Below are 22,126 nucleotides of genomic sequence, written 5' to 3' on the forward strand. Positions count from 1 at the left end.
CAGAAAGGGTGGAACGTGGGCTGCCAGTCCAGAGATCAGGTTGCAATGCACACTTTGCAGCCAAACAAGCTGCTGCTGGCTAGCTGCAGTGCTGACAGCATGTCCTTTTTGATTCATCAACACAACTCGCCTCACGATTTCAACAAGTGCAAGATGCTACCTCTGAGGATTGGAAACCACCGGATCACCCCAGCTCAGATTACAGCGCTGTTAAACTACAACCAAGGCTATAGCCAGGCACCAAAACCCTAGGCCTTATACAGCCTGCTTCAACTACTGTTCATTTTCTAAAAGACAGACTTACTTGGAGCCTTTCCCACAGACAGCGTGCCGCTGTCTTCCTCTTGAAGATTCCAGGTAACTCTTTTCACCGGTGCTTTTGATTTCAGCACAGAACCCTGATGTACCACCTCCGGTTCAGGCTTATGGAAATTACTGGTTTTCTCATTTGACACAAGGCACTCCTCTTTAACTTCCTTCACACAATCCATTATTTTGCTTTTGGACGAACTTTGAATTGGTGCAGCCTCAGTCGGAGCATGCATGATAACTTCCTTCTTTGGGGGTGGTTCCATCAGAGATGGACATAATGCAGTATTTTCTATTTTAACTGTAATCTCAAGGTTTGTATTGCTACAGCTACGAAGCACTGCTGGATCACTACTAGTCATTAATTCTGTTTCAGCAAAAGAATCCACATTGCCAACTGGAACACCAACATTCGTGATCTCTGGCACAGAGAATGCAGTTTCACTGGTCACTTCCTGACATGTGGGCTCTACCTTTATAGTCTCTTGGACTTCTCTCACTTGAACTGGGGTCTCAGCCTGCATTTCCTTTAGTCTGACATTTGGTTGGATAGTTATGGAAAGCTCTTCTAGTACTAGCTCCTCCTTGGCCTCTTGTTTGAAGGAATGGGGTTGCTCCAGATACCTGGACACATTTTCAACTGAAGGCTTTTGATCCTTTTCTGGTAGAGAAGGAAGAGGGGTCTCTTTTGACCTGCGTTTTCTTTCTTTGGAACGTGATCTTGATCGTGGCCTTTTTTCCTTTGATTTGCTGCTTTTGCGCTCCCGAGATGGAGATGCAGACCAAGATCTAGACCTCCACTTTCGCCTCTCCCGAGACCTGGATCTTGATCTCTTTCTGTCCCTTGACCTCAAGCTACTATCTTTATCATACCTCTCATAGCTTTTCTCTCTCCTGTGTTTCCGTCTTTTAGTCTTCTCAACGCTATTTGACCGGGAACGTTCCCTCTGTCTCGATCTCGATCGAGATCGTCTCCTCTTTTTCCTATTTTCATAAAACTCAGAAGTACTTCCAGGACTACCTGAACATGACCGAGATTTCCTTCTCTCCCTAGACCAAGAAGATTTTGCTTTTTTATCCTTGGTTTTATCCTTAATTTTTTTTTTTTTAGATCGTTCATGACTGCTAGAACGGTCAGTAGAAGACCTCTTGCTCTTCGGTTTCAATGTGTGTGTTTTGCTATGCTCTTCTCCGCCTGACCAAGAGGTAGACCTGGAGCTTTGGTCTCCTGAGCGTGCTCTCTCCCTAGATCCTGATCGGGACCTCTTATACTCTTTAACACCTGACTTTTTCTTTTTCACCTTCTTCTTGTTTTGGGAGCTGGAGTTAGAACACGGCCTGGAATGCGATTGCTTGTCTGTTTGTTCTACCTTTTGGACTTTCTGCTGTTCATCACTCTTTGAGGGACTACCTGGTTCTAGTTTTACATTAACATTAGTTCTAATCAATTCCTCAGCATTAAAGAGTACATTAGGGCCTTCTCTGCTTTCCTCCTTTAAACATTCTGTGTTAGAAATCTGCTTAACAGCAGACGAAGTGCAAGGACTGCTGAGAAAGTCTTCCTCATCCATATTGCCTCGTTCCTCTGTATCAGAGATCTGTTCTACAATCCTGCTTTCTACTGTCACGTCATCATGAGACACTGTATTACTAGATGGTATGTCAGAGTCAGCCCCAGATTCGAATATATTTTCTAACGTGTAAGAGGTGAAACGACGGACAGTTTGAAATGTTTGAACTTTTGGATTTTCAATGGAAATAGTCCTGGTAATATTAGTTAGCAGGATCCCTGAGCCAAGCCTTTCAGGACTGCTGCTTGCTGAACTTGAGTCTGATCCCGTTGGCTCAAAGGGATCATATATTTCACTTTTGACCTGCTTCTTTTTAACTGAGAAAAGAAGTGAAGGACTCTCTTTCTGTAGCTCTTTATCATCCACAGGGCGGAAGGTATTACAAAATCCTGGGTTAGACAGTCTGCTGGGATGCCCTGCATTTCCAGGAATATTGATTTTAAAACTCTCAAAAGAGCTTTGGCCTTTGCTCCTCAAAGTGCCCAGTGGCGATAAACTGCTATACACGCCTGTATTGGTAGAAAAAGACACCCCGCTTGTATGCGTTTGTTGCTGAGATTCCTTGACATTTGACTTCTGACTTTCAACCCTGCTACTCTTTCCTGGCTGATTAGTGCTCTCTTTGCCAGTCAACTGGGTTATACAGGAGCTGGGGATATCACAGTTTTGGCTTCCTGTGGGTTCTGGTTCCATCTGTTTGCTGCTGGTTTCCTTTTTAATCTTTGGTATCCTGGGAAGGTCAAAGATGTCAATTCTCTTAGGAGGTGGTTTTAATGGCTGCCTCACAGCTACGGCTTTAGAGCTAGAACTCACGTTACAGGTCAGAGGCTTTGAAGATGAGTCAGTGGGTGAAAAGTTTTTAGAGCTTCCATTAAACCTGCGCATTTCATCTAACTTGGAGCCATGCCTGCTCTGGGTACCTACATTTTGTGTCTGAACAGACCTCGGCGTCATTGAATATTCTGATTTTACAGTTGCTTTTTCTGATGTAGTCTGTGCAGTGTTTGCTGCGGGCTCAATCCTGGTTAGTGAGGGTGAAGGCGATAAAAACAAGCTTGAGGAAGAGGGTCTGGTGTGAGTGTTCAGCCATGGGGAAACAGAAGGTCCAGCAACGGAGCTGCTTGCTGTGGTCTCTGAGCACACTGTACTCAGTTGAGTGTTATGTCCTGAACCATCATCCACTCTCGAGTCATTCACTGATTTTCTGTGAAGTGGAGCTACGGCATACAAGCAAACAAATGAGCTTTTCAGTACACATCTAGATATTTTGCCCAAACATTAAGAGAATTACTGAGCTAATTATTTCAATTACACTTTGGTTTGGAGACATACCACACAGTAAGACAATCCAATAGTTCTTATCATCAGAGGCTCAAGCTTTAATACCAGAAAACTGCATCTTTGAGGTGAACATTAACGGTATGGAAATAAAATATTCTGTTTCCTATCACCAGAATCATGTTTATTATCCTGTAGTCACTGACCGATAAAAAGGACAATAACAGAGGATGTTACAGGTACTTATTTTAAGAATAAAGCTCTAGTTTCCAATTGAAGAGATTCTTCCAAAATCATACCATGCCAAGGGAAGACACAGCTCAAGATGCTAGCAGGTATTCTAGAACTCTACTATTGCAAAGAAACTTCTTGCCAAGGCCCTTATCACTGCTTTTCAAACCGAAGTACAGTTCCCAGGCACAGCAGCAGGGCATGACAAATGCCAGAAGAACTGGGTAGTAAGATATCTCTGTTTTGTCCAGTCTTTTATTTTTTTAAAATAGAGCATGAAACAACAGTGCAATGCTTCTGAATGAAGAAGACCACGTATGAAAACAAAATCATCCAGTAACATCTCAGCTCTGCAATTAAAACACAGAGAAGTAACACTATTTCAGAGCATAAGAATCTTACTAGACAAATTACTGCTGGCAACTACTGAATCTATGCTACATATCCAAATGTTCAATAAGAGTATGCCTATGTTTGAAGCTATGCAGCCTGCAGAACCAGGGCAGAGAGGGATGAAACTAAGAGGCTACCTGCACTATGAAGTGCCAGACCCTTACCTGCCTTCTTTGCCGTCAGTGAGCCATCTCTGTTGATAACCACATCCGAACTACTCATCATGAGAAAGCTCTGTCCAGACAGGATACTTCCCAATAGATCAGGCACAGGAGCAGCTTCTGCTTCTTGATCAGGACTCAAGGCAGGTACACTGCTTCTGCATGTTTCAGAGGGTTATATTTCCTTTACTCTTACAGCACTTGTTCTATACACACACATTACATTAAAAAGAAACCAAAATCAAGGGCATAAACAGAGGTCAGCCAGGGAGGCTCACTTTGTAGTTTTGGCTTCACTAGATTCATTCAGCTGCCATTTCCCTCTGACAAACAGAAGGTGAAGCTTTTACTGACTTCCCACAAGAACATCACAGGATAAGGAAGAGTGTAATCATACCAGTGACTTTAAGTAAGCAAATGTTTTTAATCTCACTCGAGTCATGCTCACTGTGCTGTGTATCAAGACTAACTTTCAATTGCGTTTAAAAAAAATCATAAACTATACTTCCATCCCAGCTGCCACTCTTCCTGCCACCAAATCATTATCACAAATGTTTTCCCCAGGCCCACACTACTATCTTAATAATGCAACTTAAACCAGTGTTTAACACCAGTTGGAATACACATAGGTGCCTCCTGGTAGGGTAGCTAAGAGCATGGCAGCAGAATTGGGTTGGTACATCCTTCAGCTCCTACTCGGGATGGGCAATTAGGTTCCCCCAGCCCTCTCAAATAAGTAAGTGGCTTTTTTAAAGGTTAACGAGACTCGGATTTAAAACATACTAATGGGTTGCTAAACATTCCCAAAACAGCAAGCAAGAAGAGCCAGATTAGGGTGCAAATATCAATTGGACATTTCCATGCAATAGTTAGAGCTTTTATGAAATAACAGGCATGTGACCTTCAACATAAAAAAAAGAATTATTGCATAAAATAGCGTGGTTATTTACCTACACCTGTGCAGGCACACGCATGCATGCACTCTTTCAAAACACTCGGAGTAAGAAAAGAGTTAGACCAGGATGTTCACCCAGTTCACTTTTTTGTTGGGGTCATTAGACAATTAAGAAAAATAAAATAAATAACTTCATGGGTTTTTTACCTGGGAATTCCCACAGAAATAGGTCTAGCTACAGGACGGTGAGATCTCAGTGCTGACTGGGAGAGAACTCTTCTTTTGGCACTCACTGGTGAATCTAGATCTGCTGGAACCTCTTCATTACTGTGAGCAAAACAGACACGAACCCTGAAACTGTCTGAATGTTTTTAATATCAAATAGATGATGCTTCCTCACCATATCTGTCCCACTAGTATTGTTTGTTTTATTATGATACATCCCAAAAAGAATTGTGCAAAATAATTTTCTGTGGCTACAGAAATGGAACAATGTAACCCAGCTAGAGATTCAAACGCAGAATTTTATTTTAAAATATTCAAATGGGTAACTTCCTTGTATGAAAGGATCAAAAGGACTCATTCAGTGGAAAGTTAAATTTCACCAGCAATTTCAGATGCCCCCTCACTTTCTAAAGCAGAAAAGTGATACCAACTATGGCATAGTAAGATTCCACCTGAATTTAAAGTATCTGGGAAAGTGAAGATGGGAAAAGGAGAAACATGGAAGATTCCACAGGTCTATTTAATTCTGGGTGAAGTCACTGTTTATTGGATACCAAATACACTAGCTATCTTTACTAAAAATAAAGAAATACAAAATTACTGCTTAGGATCTGGCTCCTTCAGATTCAAGCCTTTCAATAACCCCACAGATCTTAAAAGCTTTCAAGATGCTTGTTATCTCAGCAAGCCTCTTTAAAGATTCTTTAAGAGCTCAGTAACTTTGCCAAATAGGAGAGAAAGAACAGGTTAACATGTTATTATAAACTATGTATCCAAAGTTGTCTTCAGATGTGAGATTTACACTCTGCAAAACGTCAAATAACCTGAAACTTGTACAAACAACCCGACACTTGAATTTAGCAGGTCCTCGATAATAATCCAGAGGTATTTTACCTTTCAAAAGGATCCAACTCATATGGATCTCCAAACACAGACAGAGAAGCTGCACCAATATCTGCTCTCATCACACCAAGCGAGGGCTCTGTTGGTTTGTATATGGAGGGAAGCGAGGCCCCACGCGCAGGTTTACTAAGACCAAGAGTTCTTGCAATACGGGAGCGAGCAGTAACCTCATTCTTCACCTGCACAGATAAAGAGGCTGTGTTATTTGTATGTTCAGGCAGGAACATACCCTGGGTTTAAAGCCCCACATTCTTCCCTTAGGCTAAGTTCAGTCATTGGGTTACTACTGTTAGTAGCAGAAGCGGTGTGCATTTATTGTCCCTATTTTTTTAAGCATTTACTAAACTTCTACCTATGGCCTAAATGCCACTTCGTACAGAGACTGCAGATACCAGATTTAAGTTACCAGACAACTTAAGTTTCTAAAAATCTTCAATAACGCCACTCAAAATTGTCAATTTCTTATTAAAGGCAGGAGAGAGATTTCTGTCTGTACGATATAAACTCTAGTTAAAATAGCTGAGGACTAAACTGAGGCTGGGGTAGCGTATTCAGTGTTGTTCACACGAGAGAACAGTATCCACAACTGAAAGATTTTTGAGAGCCCTTATGGTCGATTAACTGGGTTTGCAGCAAGACAGATGCAAATAACCATAGCCTATTAAAGAGAATAAGTGGTGGCAATTTTAAAAGAGATTGCATCAGTACCAAGTAAACACTACAGCTGAATGGCAAGGCATAACACCAAGTCTGCAGGACATGCTTTACAGCATGATTCCTGCATTTCAGGTAACAGGATTTGTCAGCCTGCCTGGAAGCTGCAATTTGTTTCCACATACAGTATATTTCTGGAGCACAGCGGACACATCCTGCACATACTATCACCAAAAAGTTAACTGCTATGATTAAAAAGCAGTATTTTTTTTCACTGATTCCCATGGTATAGCACTTTTACACGTGGTTGGAAAGTGCTAGACACTGACACTGGCAGAAACTCACATTTGATCTTACTCTCATCTTTTTGCCCCTTCTCTTCTTTATCAGACGCTTGCGTCTCTTCAGCTGTGTCCCCGAACTCTTCTTCCTGACAGAAGATTTTGTCTGAGTTCTTTTTTTGCCTCTTACTTTCTTCCTCCTACCTGACGGGACAAAAGACAACCAAGTATGTGGCTAAGCGCTGGCACTGAGTTTTACCCGGTATTCCTCTTTTCATTCCCACATGGTACACAAAACAGCTCAAGGAGACCTCCAAGTGAGCTGCAACAGTAAAAAACAGCAGAGCAGAAAAAGTAAAATAATTAGGAATCATTTAAAAGCAACCTGGGCAGAGGAAGTATGGGGAAAGAAAAAAAATACATGTATACTTCTGTAGCTGCACAGATGTAGCAGCATACAGCTGAACTGGAGCATTTTGTATTATTCAGGCTTATCTTCCCAAAGCTTTTATTCTTGCAGATGGGAACCACAGAAGGCATCCAACATCCTTACCTGTTTTCCTTTTCTGCCTAGTAGGAGCCCGCGGTGTAAGAGGACGCTGGTAGATGGCTGTGTTTAGGCCTGCTACAACTGCCTCAATTGTTTCATCCAGAAGAGAGGACATGAGGTACCTTGGCACATGCTGCATGAGGGATGAGAAGTTACATGATATAGGTATCTAAAGGTCAGTTATAAGAACATTTAATGAAAAATGGATTTGAGATTTGAGTGAGAAGCACTCATGTCACCAAACTGCCAGTTAAGCAGTTATGTCATCTTTCTCACCTATTGACTGTCATATTAAGGAGAATATGACCTTGCTCTTTAGCCTCCCTTTAGCATTACAAGTCATGGCTAGTCTAACTCTGATTCTTTAAATGAGAACAATCCCTGAGGCTGATATTTCCTTAATGAAAAAGTCCACTCAAGAATTTTCCCAAATCCGCCTAACTGACCTCTGGCTCATCACACAGCAAAGAGCAACGAGCAAAGACTGAAAAGTCAACACAATACAAGTCTCCTGTCTTAAACTCCTTGTTCTTTAGTGTTTAGATTTACCAAATGCTGTGAAACATGTCCAGAAGCAGCATTTCAAACACACACCTTGGGGAACTCACTGAAATGGCAGGTGTGAGCCTCTCTCCAGAGTATCACTTCATTGCAATAAGCAGGGGCTACTCCTACAGGGTTTGAATTCCTCTTCTCTATACTCAAAGGTCAATCAAATTTAAACAAACGCGTTTGAAGCACACAGATTCTGAACCACCAGCCTCAGAACGTGAACTCAAAGCTTCTTTGCTAGGCAAACATAACACAGGTTTGTTCCTTCCTTCAGTTGGACAGACATTAAAGACAAGTTTCTCTCAACAGCTATGTTAAGTCAGCTATGCCCACATCAACTATATTCCTAAAATATCATATAATTGTTTGGGTTGGAAGGGATCTTCAAAGATTTAGTCCAACCCCTTGCCATGGGCAGAGAGAGATATCTTCCCTAGCCCCTCTCCTTTCTTCAAGCAACTATAATATATCAAGAATTCATAGTTTCATAGGAGCATGGCAGATACAAAGAGGCCTCTGATGTTACAGATGATTCACTGTGATTACCTGCTACCAGAGCATATGCATCAGATGCTTGTACATTTATAAAATGTGGTGCAAACAGCAGAGTGGAATGGCTTTAGGGTATCTTGCAGTTGCAAAGAAACTTCAGACTGCAAAATGTTTGAAAATAGAACACATGAACAGAAATATATGTTTTAACTCATCTTACTATGAAAGTAACTTTGCAAGATTCTCTGTTAGTATCACTAATGCACGGTCCAAACTATTTTATTGAGCTATTTTCATTAGAATGTCATTGTTTTAAGTATCATGGTGCAAATAAATACTATATAAGGTTCTCTGATATGGAGAACAGGATGGAGTAAGAAAAGCCCTGAACATTAGGCTAAACATTTATTTTTCTGGAGGACCCTGAAACAGTGCATCTAGTTAACCATCACTACTTCAGACACCTACAGAACAGGCGAATTACAAAAACGGCCTCCCCAAATACTAAAACGTCCCAAGGATCTGAAATTACCATCTCTCTATGCTTTGAGGACAACAGCCTACACACTCCTTAGCCAGTAGAATTAAGCTTCAATCGACTCAAGGTATGAGCTAGAATAAGATGCGCTTTTTTTCAGAAACAAAGGGAATAAAGCAATAGTGCCTCTCTAGGTATAGTTTGTAATCAATTCTGCAGATTGAGAAGTGGAGCTAGGAATTGCTTCTTGAATGGAAAGTACTGGGCTCTCAGGCTTACAGTACAATGTGACAGTAAAGTGCCTAGGCACCATCTCTCTCATCTGCAGGAGATAGCTACACACTATTGCTAAAACAGGGACGGAAAAGCGATTATCTTGCCCAGTCTTTGATGTCAAACAACTCTCTCCTATAGATAATTTTTTTACCATATAGCCCTGACAACTCAGATATCATCATCGCTTAACATCAACGCATCAAATCATTCATAAATTTTTCTATTTTATTAATTCTTCTAGAGTTGAAATTAAAAGGCCAGGGTTTGGAGACAGGGGTTGGACAGCCAAATAAGACGACCTCCATCATGGAGGACATGATGCACTTAAGGGCTGCTAAAGCACTCTGGGAAGTCCTTATATCAAGGGAGGGGAAAGAAAAAAAAGAAAAAACAAGAGCAGACCCAACCTGAAATCCACAGCCAACTTACCAAATTAAAGAAATACTTAGTTGAATCCACTCTTCCCTTCTTATAATTTTCCTATCTGTGTATTATGTCAGTTTTCTTGCAATCAAATCCAAACTGGCATCTTATCACCAGATGAAACCAAGTTTATTTTCATATTTTCATATTATCATAGAGTAATTCAGGTTGGACAGGATTGTGGAGAGTCCCTCAGAAGGGTCTGGCTTTCCTATTCCACTGGTCAGAACAGGTTGGTTAGGCCTTTCTTCAGACAAGTGCTGAAAGGCACCAAAGAGATTTCAAAAACTGACCAGACAGCCTGTTCCCAAGGTCGACCATCTCCAGGGGAAAAACAATCTTCCTTATGTCAAGTCAGATCCTCCTATTCCTTTCAAAAGTTCTTGAATTTCACACATTTCAATCAAATCCAAGAGCAGCACTAACAAAGAACCAATTAATGTATTACTAGTCCCCTTGGAGGTTATTCACAGGTTCTGCTTCCACGTTAAGTCACCATATGCTCCTGTGCAGTTTAAGACTTTCTATATTTATGCAAGTGACTGGTAAAGTGTCTTAACTAAAGCCAGAGAAGCAGGGAGGCAATCCCCAAATTTGAAAGTTCTCAGTTTGCAGCATACTAATTGTTACCTAAAGATTAGTAACTATCCCAGTCAACAGAAACATCCAGAAACATCTCGGCTGCAGTCACCTTCAGTAAACAGGTTCAGTGAGTAAAGAGTTTAAGGGACTGTGGGTATTTGGCATACTTTCCTGCATAGATTCTCTGGTATCTGTTAATGTGGTTGAACTCACACTGCCACATCACTGAGAATACTAGTATCTGGGCTATTTCTCCTCAAAAACAGGCCAACTTTCACAAACAGAATCCTTAAGAATACTATTTTTTTCCCTTCAGTTTGGCTGAAAGTGGCCAACAGGTTCTCCTGCTACAGTAAAAGGGGTAGGAGGACAAATGAGCTAATACACAAATGTCAAATAAACATGTGCTGTCCCTGCAAAAAAGCATGCTAAGAACACAGAAGCGGTGCACAAACTGTACTTTAACAACCACTGGGGATAAAAATACAGTTTTGCTTACAGCTGAGGTGATAAAAATGCAGCTTGAGAGGAAGCTACTGCAGATTTCAAAATGGAGTGTGTTGGTCATATGCTGCACTCAGTTTGCACATGTTCTACATCTCACTTTAAGAGATCTCTATAACTACTAACCACTACACAGTCACAGACAGCTGAGCTACTTAAGGGGGGGTACGACTTATTTCAACTTTTCCATAACATTCTTCCGAAGTCTTATTAGAAAATTCTCCTAAATACCTGAATTTGCTGCGCTGTTGTTATCCGGTTTCTGTTCACTGTTGCCCTAACTCGTTCGCTCTGCCGAGTTCTGGCAATAGCTCGGGTTCGTACTTGAGGGCGCAGCCTACTGGTGGTAGGAATAACATCAGCCATGAGGGCAGCAACCTCTTCTTCACTGACATGATCTGTATCTTGAAAGAAAAGATGCCCATATCACTTGTCTTTCTACAGGTGAAAGGAGTCAAGAATTTTGGACAGGAAAAAAAAAGAAAAAAGAGTATTCCCTTTCTTTAACCAGTCACCTCCAAAGGCAGACATCATTCTCTAAAAGAAAATGAGCAAGACAACTGCTTCAGACTGTTACACAAGACAATTTTCTAGGTAACAGAAATTGCTGCTGCCTTGGAAAACCAAGGGGCAGGATTCTAAAATTCTTTCCAGTGTAATACAATGCAGTTGCACTAAGGTGCTGGGCTTGCCTCAAGCAGGCTAAAGAGTGTTTATAAGAAGCAGCTCCACAGATTGTAACTACAGATGAAAATCTTAATAAACAAGATCCTTTCATCAGTCAAGAGTTCAAGTTAACTCTTAAGGTTTAAGAGAGAATGCCTATCAAAACAACTATTTAAAACAGATAAAAACCATGATTAAACATATCTTCAAAGCAGCACATGCTTCACATCATCTAAGTCAGGAGAAAAATATTTACTTTGACTGGATATCACAAAACCCTTACCTGCAGCAGGACTGACACCTGTGGGGGCACAGGCTGGACAGAACCATTCATCAACAGGGACTTCGCTCAGAGGTGGATTAAGGCATTCCATGTGATACCTTGACAAAATTAAGAAAAGGTAAAATAAAAACCAAACATTATGCTCCTTACCAAGGTAAGAGAACCTTCCACCTCTATCTGCACAGTACCTAAGGCACATACATTTTTTTAAGCTTGAAACTATGGTCTATGCATCTGCTTCTACCAATCTGCAGAGAAACAGTATCACAGACTCATTTAGATTAGAACAGACCTTTAAGATCATTGTAACAATAATACATGACAATTATATACGGGTTCATTCTGCATAGTAATTTGATCGCTTGAGGCTCAAAATATCTCAGAAATGCGACTGTTTTTTTCCACTGTGTCGTATCACTTGCCATTTGAACCCAAGTCACAAGAAACATGCAGATCCAAAACTGATGGTGGCAAAGAGAAAGCAGAGAAGTATTGCAATGGTGGGGAGACAGGCAACCATGAAACAAGTTTCCTGCAAACCAACATAATGTTAATGTTACTGGTAATAATGAGCATTTTTTTTTGCATGACTAGACACAGGTCAACTGTAATGCCTCATTATGTTGAATAAACGCATTGCATCCCACATACATCTGGCAATGTTAAGACACCTGGTGATAAGGATTTCTGCATAACTGCACAAGCTAGGTTGCAGAGGATTGGCTAGTCATTGGCTTCACACAGCTGCTTGCAGGACTGACTTCCAAACACCATCCCACTGAGAAACATGTTCATCCTTACCAAATCTCAAAGGGAAAGAAGAGAGCATAATGCTCCCTTAGGTAGGGCGTCTGAAGTGTTCTCTACCTCACAGGCCGAGCAGCTAGACTGACCAGTCTAATCAACCACTTACAGAGAAGTTGTTCAGGAAAGCCTTTCAACATTACTCATCTTGGGTTCTGTAATTTGTTCAATTCCACTTTCAGCAATCAAAACTTCGCCAAAATGACACATTGTAGCAGCACAGAATTTTCGAAGGAACTCATGTTCAAGTTACGCTGCTTAAGAAGAACTAAAACGGATTTCTCAAGTGAATGAGATGTTTCTCATGAACACTAAGTGCTTAGACCATAGGAACATAGGGAGAGCACAGCCTTCAGGCAAGAGTTTCAGCTTTAAATTAGCAACACTTCTATGACCAACTTTGTTCTTTTCCTAAAAGGGGAAACTCTACTGTTATTTCTTGCACAGTACAGTGTTTAACCCTGAAATAAGTAAAGGGGAAAAAGTAATGCTTTCTGTTTCACCTTCCCATGCCGAAATTCACTGCCTGATAACATATCTCTGCGCCGGGTCACAGAGTAAGGAAAGGGAAGGAACATCCATATGACACTGATCTCATTTAAAACAATACAAAAATATCCAGAGGTACTACAGTTAATCTACCTTCCACCCAGCTCCCCAACTTCAGATCATGTCTTTCAAACCTATTTCTAACCATGCCATGATGAACTGCTTTGCAGCTAGACTGCCAAAACTGCCAGTATTATGTTTATACTATTTTAATTGTCAGTACAAAATGGAGTATCATGTCCTTCTCGCATGAAAAGAGTACACTTGAGCAAATGAGATTTTACGCTCTTGCAGAGACTTAATCTTAAATTGAAAACAAATGTTTGCAATAAATCATTACTTTAGAACTAGAGTAGCAAAGTACTTTCCTTCTCTGGGAAAGGAGAGTTCATTTTCCAATTGCCAGCTACCAGGAACAAGATCACTTCCCCAAAGTAGTAGTATGACAAATAATATTTCAGGCTAAAGTCATAACAAAAGTACCTGTGGCAAGAACTTCACTACATACTTTTTAAATTATCTCTGGGAGTTCTGAAGTTATGACACGGTTTCAGCCCTAAAACTGCGGGCACTGGAAGAACCTATGGCAACAGCTATCTAGCGTCCCTTGGACAGGGAAAGTACCTCATCAGAGAAAATTATCACAAAAAGCCTCAATGACGGATCTTACAGGAGGATAAGGTGATACTTGTCTCTGCTTTACAAAAAAATTAAATGACTTTACTCACTCACTCTCTCAGGTTCATTTACTTGCACTTTTGTACCCACGCACTCACAAGTGGAAAGACTGTGCGCCTAAACGGTCTTGCCAGGATCACTGGTGCGCCACACAGAAGGCAAGACACCCAGACTATCTAGTCCTCAACACATCTCATGGGCTCTGTGACTGGCAGTCACTTCCTTTATCTTAAAGGAATTAATAGGATTCTTCTGAGGACATTCTGGCTCATTATTTTGGCTTAGTCCTCACAAACAGTAAGAAAAATGAGATTTATGAAATTACGGAATTCTGGTTATGGATGTGGCCCTGTTCTTTCTTACTGACACCTATTTACAGATCAGCTTTACTGTCTTCTTGCTACTTGGCAATCTGAATGAAGTCACAAATGAATAGGCTGCACCATTAATACAATTAACCCTTTTCCTACTGTTCATCAAGTGCCTAGACACATGCAGTTTTGTATTGGTATTCATACCAATCTTGCATAGTTCAGAAAGTTAGGTTGTCACATTCCAACAAGTCTTGCCAGAAGCACCAACTCTAGAAGTTAAGCATTTATAAAGTACTTATTTTAGGAAAATGAGATAAAAATCAAAAATTGTATCAGATTTGAAGAAAAAAAATAAACCAGAGGAACTACTGAGAGACCACAAAAGACAAATCTGAAGCAGTGTTCTGAGTTCAGATAAGGCTTATGATAGTTCAGAAAGAACTGAAAGACACGACTTCAGATACAACCTATGAAACACCGGTTAAGGCTAAGTATTTCTTAATTCTGTTCCAATGACACGCTTGACAATATCTAGTGCTCCTAACTGTCTCCCTTCCAGAAGATGAATCAGTGTATACGGAGACTACAGAGCACAAAGACAAAATTAGACTTACTAAACGTCTATTTAGTCTGCCAGAAGTAATTCTGGAAAATTAATTTAACCTATTCATCACAAGCATCTCTTTGCTCACTGGATAACTTCTGACATCAACCTGACAATGCTACAAGGCTGATTAAATAGTATGAGCTTTAAATTCTAGCAGAAGATTGTAGGTCCAAAGTTGTTTCCAATTGTCTTGATGCCTCTAGATAAACATTTATTTTATTAATCAAGGAGGGAATAAAAGCCAGATAAAAACCAAGAAGTCAGGCACCCTTTCATGGGGACAAAACAGATTTGTTTTTAACGCCCATGTACCCAGATGTTGCAAGAATGAGCACAGACATCATCACTTGAAGGCATGGTCACCTGTTTTGGTGGTCTGCAGCACTGATGTCTGCTGGACTCTCCACACATATGCTGCTACATGATCAGAAAAGTACCCACAGCATCATGGGCATGTCTGCGCTATAAACACATGGATAACACATCTGGCCACGTGATAAACCTGCAGAGAGCAACAATGGGCAGCCTACAGACTGAGTAGTGCCTGCGGGCCAAACACCGGCCAGCCCTGCAACGCTATCCACAATCACATGGGTGCTACATTCATTTCAACCTTCCTTACCCTGCATCACAGCCGTCACACAGCAGCAGGCGATCCTCTCGGTCACTTCTGCCACACACCTCACAGAAGGTTGGATCATCTTCTCCATCATTACCCTGAGTTTTTGTGTTCTCAACGGGAATCTAAGTAAAAGAGGGATTCGCATTTTATGCAGAACATGGCACTTGTTAAAATCCATTGTCAAATGAACAGTACCTGACTCAAAACTTAAAAGTGAAAGAACCAAAATAGCTGTTACCTGCCAGAACTTACATTTAGTTAATTCCACATATCTAGGACATATTCAAATGCTTGAGAACATCTACTGAACTTGCTTACTGTCAAACACCAACAACTATAGAAAATTGCATTCTAAAACAAGTGAAACCAAAATTCCTGCATAAGTTCAAACATAGTCAAACAAACAAACAAAAACCCAAACAAAATAAGAAAGCAAGTTTAACATGATTTAAATGTTAATTTGCACTTCTGCTAAAATGCAAACAATAACAAACCATCAGTTTATGAAAACAGAGCAAACACTTCAACATCCCCAGAAAATGAACATTTCTGATACTAATAAAGAAAGGGCAATGACAGCTTTTCAATATCCTTTCATGAGAGACAACCAGCACACTCAACCTATGTCTTTAAGAGCTCTGCTATTGATTCATGTGTCTCTCCCATTACAAACTCAACTTCTCCACAGTATAGCTGCTAGCAAGGCATGAGGAAGATATCATGTATAATCTACATTATTCCCATTCATATTATAACAGCACTTGCAGCATGCGGGACATTTTCCCCATGTGGACAGGCTTATCAACGCAGAACAGCTTAGAGTCAGATGTCCCTTATGCAAAAGGGGCAATTAAGAAAATTACCCTTTTTGCCATCAGAAATGATAGCACACTTCAATCCACACACAATACTGCAGGACACATGCTTAAGGAGGAAGAAAAATTCTAACAGTTCCTGAAAAAAGCAATCTCAAAACAGAATGATAATCCCAGCTTTCCTGTAGGCCCCCTTTAAGTACTGGGAGGCTCCTATAGGTTCCACCAGAGCCATCTCTTCTCTGAGCTAAACAAGCCCAACTCTCTCAGCCTGTCCGGCATGGGAGATGCGCCAGCCCTCTGATCATCTTTGTGGCCCTGCTCTGGGCTCACTAGACCCACGTCCTTCCTGTGCTGAGGATTCCAGATCTGAACACAGCGTTCCAGATGGGATCTCACAAGAGCAGGGTAGAGGGGCAGAATCACCTCCCTCGCCCTGCTGGTCACACTTCTTTTGATGTAACTGCACTTTGCTGACTCTCGTTAAGCTTCTCATCCACCAGCACTCCCCAAGTCCTCCTCCGGTCTACTCTCAATGCGTTCTCTGCCCAGCCTATATTTGTGTTTGGAATTGCCCTGATCCAGGTGCAGGACCTTGGCACTTGGTCTTGCTGAAAATGAGGTTAGCACCTTTCAAGCCTGTCAGGGTCCCTCTGGATGGCATCCCTTCCCTCCAGTGTGTCCATCGCACCACACAGGTTGCTGTCACTGGCAAATCTGCCAAGGGCACACTCGATTCCGCTGTCCACATTTGTGACAAAGATGTTAAACAGCACCAGTCCCAGTACTGATCCCTGTGGAACACCACTTGTCACCAGTCTGCACCTGGACACTGACCATAGCTCTGTTGAGTGCAACCACCCAGCCAATTCCTTATCCACCAAGCGGTCCACTTGTCAAACCACATCTCTCCAATTTACAAAAAAGAATTTCACGCAAGACATTCATCCAGACACCAAATACCAGACAAACATGCCAGATGTGTTAACCTTTAAATAGCTACTTTGTGGCAATTGGCCTTGTTGTTTGCTAGAGCAGAATGCTTACCTTTTTTAATATTTTACCACCATAATGTGCCCGAATGCTGATGTTCTTAAACAGGATTCGATCCACTGGACAGGAGTTTGCATTCTAGAAAGGAAATAAAAGTTTTACTCATACAGTTAACAAGCACATCTGGATTCAATTTTTAAAAATTAAATCTCCAATTACTAATTAAATACTTACTACATGCATGTAGTAATCATTTTAACAGCTACTGGTCTTGACATTTTAAGTATTTAAATATGACTTATTTGATTTACAATCAACCTATTGTATCAGAAAACAAGCATTTTTAGAAAAGCATCTAACATACCAAAGTAATTGAATTTATGCAATTGTCAAATCAACATCGAAGTTCTTCCAAACACTGCTTTGAAATAGTGGTGATATTCTAGGGTGTTCTCTTTCTTTTGGAAGAATGAGTAACAGGAAACAGCTTACAAAGATATTCAGAGTGGTTTTTATTTTAATTGTTTGTTTAGTTACCACTTGTACTGCCACAAGCAAAGTAAGTTTTGCTGTAATTCTAACTCAGGATTACGATTATGGGAACTACACGGTTAGCTGGCAACAAACTCCGAATTCAGTGCAAAATGCTGATTTACTCAGTATCCTTTTGCATCTTTTCTATGTTTAAACGTTCAGTCACAACAGACCCCCATCCAACACCACAACACAGATTTCAACAGGTGATAACAACAGATACACAGAAAACCACACACACACACAGAAAACAAGCATTAACGGTGTCTTCACTTGAAAAAAAAAGAATTTTAAGAAGCCTAGAAACACACTTGCTTATGACATTACAGCTTTTAGAGCACAGATCAGGATGAGTACAACAAAAACAGATCCACACTTCACAAACACGAATCCCGTCAAATAGAGCAGTAATCCAAGCCCGTGTAAAAAAAGCTTAAGAAATCAAATATAAATATTACAGTATTTAGATCTCATTACAGCAGAACAGCATGATCAGAGGGGAGAGAGCAGAGCACACCAGAAGCGCACACAACATCAGGGCCAAAACAGCTTACCTTAGACCACTCTATGATGCAGTCCAAGCAGAAGTAATGGGAGCAGTTCTCAGGAGTCCCAACAGCCTGATCCCTAAACGCATTGAGGCAAATGGGGCAGTTTTCGCCATCCTCATCAGAGGAAATGCTCACTCCATTCATACGTGGCTCTAGTTTCAGAGAATCAGTCATTACCCCCCCAGCCACCTCAGTGTCTTCCTCCTCTTCCTCCTCTTCATCATCATCTTCACAATCTTAAAACATAAAAGATGAAAAACAACTTGAGTGCTGCAGGGCTTCAGCAGCCAGGGCAGAGGGTTTGGGCAGGATAGGGTACCAGTTCACAGAAAATTCCAAATAAGTGTATTTTATGGAGCTGCAAGGGACAAACAGAGCTTCCTTAGTGTGAGGCAATAATTTTCCCTGTTTTCTTTTTTCCTAAATCCCTTCACTAAAATGCAAAGGATTACTCCAGCAAAAAATAAAGCCTGATAACATGACTACCCTTGCAAGAGATTAAAAGGACAGACAGCAAAAAAACCCCAACAGATTATCAAAACAACAAGAGAGTAGGGTATGGTAGGCTACCACTGAACACTGAATTTAAATAATAAAGTTATCATGCAGTTAACTTTTGTTGTTTTCTTTTTTGTTTGGTTCGTTTGTTGTGGTCAGAGGACAAGAAGTAGCAACACGCTCATCTGCAGAAGAAAGTATTAAAGATTCCACCAGCAAATCATGATTTTGAGGGTCAAGGGATGGGGTGCCTACCTGGATACTGCTTAAAGAAGCTTGGTTTTGAGTAAAATTAATTCTAAACACTCAGTATACATTGTTGAAAGCTGGTTTTATTTTTAGTACAAAATATGGAGATGTGTGTTAATCTTTCCCTAAAACCTGTGAATTACATTGACATTTTTGAGAAGTAGTGAAAAGTTAGGTGAAAACCACTCATTTTTGGGGCGGCTAGAGAGGTGGTTGTTTTGGTTTTTGGTTTTTTTTGTGGTTTTTTTTGTTTTTTTAAAATAACAAAAATGAGGTCCTTGTCTTTTATCTCTTCTATTGAATTTTCCTGTCTGGACGTAACAGAGATTACCCAAAATAGCAGATTAAAGCTTTTTGGCACCTGGTATCAACTTTTTAGTCTGTGTTCAAATCAGTCTAGAAAGTAAAACTGCTCTTGCCTTCTCAACAAGCTTCCAGATGTCACAGAAAACTATTTTTATCTATCCAAATAATAACTTGGGTGCAGCAGTTGCAGAAGTACATGAATCTACAGAGTACTTTTTCCAGCAAAATTAACTAATCCAAGTAATATCCAAGAAAAATTAGTTAAGTCCTCCTCCTCAGACTTAACAGCAACAGTAATTTATTTCCAAAGCTGCCTATCACAACACTCACTTTAGAGCCCCATGCTAAAGCAAACATACACGCTCTTCACAACTGAAAAAACAGCAGGAACTATTTTGACTTTTTCCTTCTACTCCTGCTGCAGCAAAGTTCACTCTCATTGACTCTAACTACACCACTTTGGCTAGTGATCATCTTCAAACACAAATGCTTTAAAGACTTAGAAGTCAGGAAATATTACTTGTTTATTACTGCAGGATTTGGGCATCTGCTTGAAACAGCAGCATCTGTGGATTTACACTTAAAACTCATGGTTAATTTCAGGAGGAAAAGCTTTCATCCCACCTTTCCTCCAATTATTAAAAAATTGTCTGCTAACACACATTAACAAACCTACCTTCTAATTCTTCATCTTCACTTTCTTCCTTGTCCTCATCAACTCCCTCTTCCTCAGTGTAATCATCTTCCTCCTCACTTCTGGTACCATCTTCTGAATCACAGCTATTTCCACCATTGCTTTCTTAAAAAGAAAAGAGATGAAGAGAATAAATACCTATTTGATACAGACGCACAGAACAGTGAAGGATACACCAGAACCCCTGTTCAAGAAATTATATATGAAGCAAAACCCCAGATTTCTTCAGTGGTATCAAAGTTGCCTGTTCTGAGAAATTCAAGTGCAGCATGCCAGCAGTTTGAGATACATAATACAGGAAACAAACAGAAAAATTTCTCAGGGAAAATGAAATAAATGGTCAAAAAAATATCTTTACTTCTCCTTGGAGGTCAAACCAATAGGTTCTCCAACCTAAAACTAGAAATGTGCACATGTAGAGAGGCTGCATTTACCTGTTTCACTGAGGAATGCAAGACACTGTCTTTTTCCCTTGCCTAGTGCAGCATTCTTGTTTATCAGTTCATCCTGGCTGTCATCATCCATGGCAGGGCATTGGGAATCCACTCCCTGCAAGAAGGCAGACTTCAGTGAGGCAGTGCACCACCTACACAAGCAGAGCAGGCATCAGTCCGGCAAAGAGCATCCATGGAGATGGGGATGGTAAAAGGGACATTGCTCTACAGCAAAGGCTGCTCACATCATTGGCTTTCCCAGTTTCAAGTCAGAGGTGGCTATAGGTGAGCAGTTATTGTTATGTGACACTTCACCTCCCTGCTGAGCTAGATGAAACCAGATACAGATATACCTAGGTCTCCTGGATGACAGAAAAAGGTGTAATTAGAAATCCCCATTGAAAATAGCACTAGAAAACCTGCAAACACTGAAACAATCCTGTGGACTAGCAATAAAATGCCAAACTGAAAGGGACCAGAGGCCTTTTGAGAAAAAGCCTAAAAGGATGACAATTTGTGTTTCAAATAAAAATACTGTATCTTGCTTAACTGAGAAGAAACATGAGGAAAGATTACATATTTTAGGTCTTTAAAAAGGCCTTTTCACAGCTTTGTCATGAAATAAAGTCTCAGGCCTCACAACCATTATTCCTCAAAAAGGAGGACACTTGATTTGGTACATATTAATGCAATCACATTAATTGCTGTGCATTAGCACAGACTGGCAATAAAACTGACAGGGAGATGTCTCATGACCCAAATTCATAATGGCAATCAAACCAGAGCTGTTAATATATAATGCTATAAAGCACTCAGAAAGACATATCCCTGCAAGCTTCTGTAAGCCGTTCATGGCAAAATATAATTAACTGACACTTCATCAAACTAGACATTGTATATCAATATGAAAAAGTAATTGTATTCTTCTACAAGTGTGGCAAAGAAGTTTCAGTCAGGTGCTCTTCTCCCACTCTCCCTGTCCCACATTACATATCTTGCACATTAAGAGAAATTTTGGAACAAAACATTGTTCAAGTGCTCTTCATGTATATCTTCACTTGCACACTCCCTTTCTGAGCCACGTAGCACAGCTCTGCACTTAATAAGTGTTATAAACTGCAGACTTTGCTAAACCAGACTAAACTGCAAGTTGTCTTCAATGCTCAGGGTTAAAAAAAAAAGCTAAAAAGAAAAAAAATCAACCTTCAACACAACCTAGTTCTTTGTAAAGATTTCTCCTAACTTCAGGAAGGATCTTGCCTAAATAGACATTGAAACTTTTAGCTAAATTTGAGGCTGTGAACAGAAGTGTGTTTAAAACCAATTTATGTTGGCTAAAAAAAACACAGACTCATCAAAAAAGTCACTCCACAATGAAACTGAAAAATAGGAAGAAACACTAAGAATTTTTCAAGTTTTAGCAGTGCATATATATGAATTATTCAAACTGAAGCTCAATTGCAATACTCTCCCAAAAGCTAAATTAGCTACAGCAATGCTACATTCATGGTGACATTACAGCTAGGATATACTGGAACAGGGACTGGCAGCACCAGTCTGACAGCAGGGGATTGGCAGGCATATTTGTTACATACATAGCAGGAACTTATATAGCGCACTTAGATTTTATACAGAACCTCTGCCTGTATCACCTCTCCATCGGCAGCTTGTGAGAAGAGAGCTGACTTGTCACTGCTATGCCCAGCAAGGTATGGCACTCCCAGGCCATTGAGGACAATGGAGGTCAAAGTGATCGCAGGCACAAACCTGT

General features: G+C 40.5%; 2 protein-coding genes across 3 annotated transcripts in view; both read right to left on the reverse strand.

Annotated features, from left to right (window-relative positions):
- RPLP2 (ribosomal protein lateral stalk subunit P2) overlaps positions 1–22,126 on the reverse strand; it is a 176,117-nt gene that overhangs the window by 118,288 nt on the left and 35,703 nt on the right. The gene's annotated exons all lie outside the window — the stretch shown is intronic.
- The window catches only part of PHRF1 (PHD and ring finger domains 1), a 32,200-nt gene that overhangs the window by 4,905 nt on the left and 5,169 nt on the right, over positions 1–22,126 (reverse strand). The window contains exons 2-14 of one of the 2 annotated variants that reach the window (XM_069857761.1): positions 20,356–20,470; positions 19,904–20,026; positions 18,178–18,410; positions 17,144–17,227; positions 15,282–15,403; positions 11,708–11,805; positions 10,990–11,162; positions 7,455–7,584; positions 6,978–7,105; positions 5,958–6,145; positions 5,046–5,165; positions 3,947–4,101; positions 305–3,097 (exon numbers count right to left, since the gene is read on the reverse strand). In XM_069857761.1, coding sequence (XP_069713862.1) covers positions 305–3,097; positions 3,947–4,101; positions 5,046–5,165; positions 5,958–6,145; positions 6,978–7,105; positions 7,455–7,584; positions 10,990–11,162; positions 11,708–11,805; positions 15,282–15,403; positions 17,144–17,227; positions 18,178–18,410; positions 19,904–20,026; positions 20,356–20,446 — 4,438 coding nt within the window. In that variant the 5' untranslated portion in view covers positions 20,447–20,470. Of the gene's footprint in view, positions 1–304; positions 3,098–3,946; positions 4,102–5,045; positions 5,166–5,957; positions 6,146–6,965; positions 7,106–7,454; positions 7,585–10,989; positions 11,163–11,707; positions 11,806–15,281; positions 15,404–17,143; positions 17,228–18,177; positions 18,411–19,903; positions 20,027–20,355; positions 20,471–22,126 lie in introns of both variants that reach the window. The other variant, XM_069857760.1, reaches the window with a different exon arrangement.

This window comes from Phaenicophaeus curvirostris, chromosome 5 (assembly GCF_032191515.1).
Source record: "Phaenicophaeus curvirostris isolate KB17595 chromosome 5, BPBGC_Pcur_1.0, whole genome shotgun sequence".
In the NCBI taxonomy this organism is placed as follows: Eukaryota; Metazoa; Chordata; class Aves; order Cuculiformes; family Cuculidae; genus Phaenicophaeus; species Phaenicophaeus curvirostris.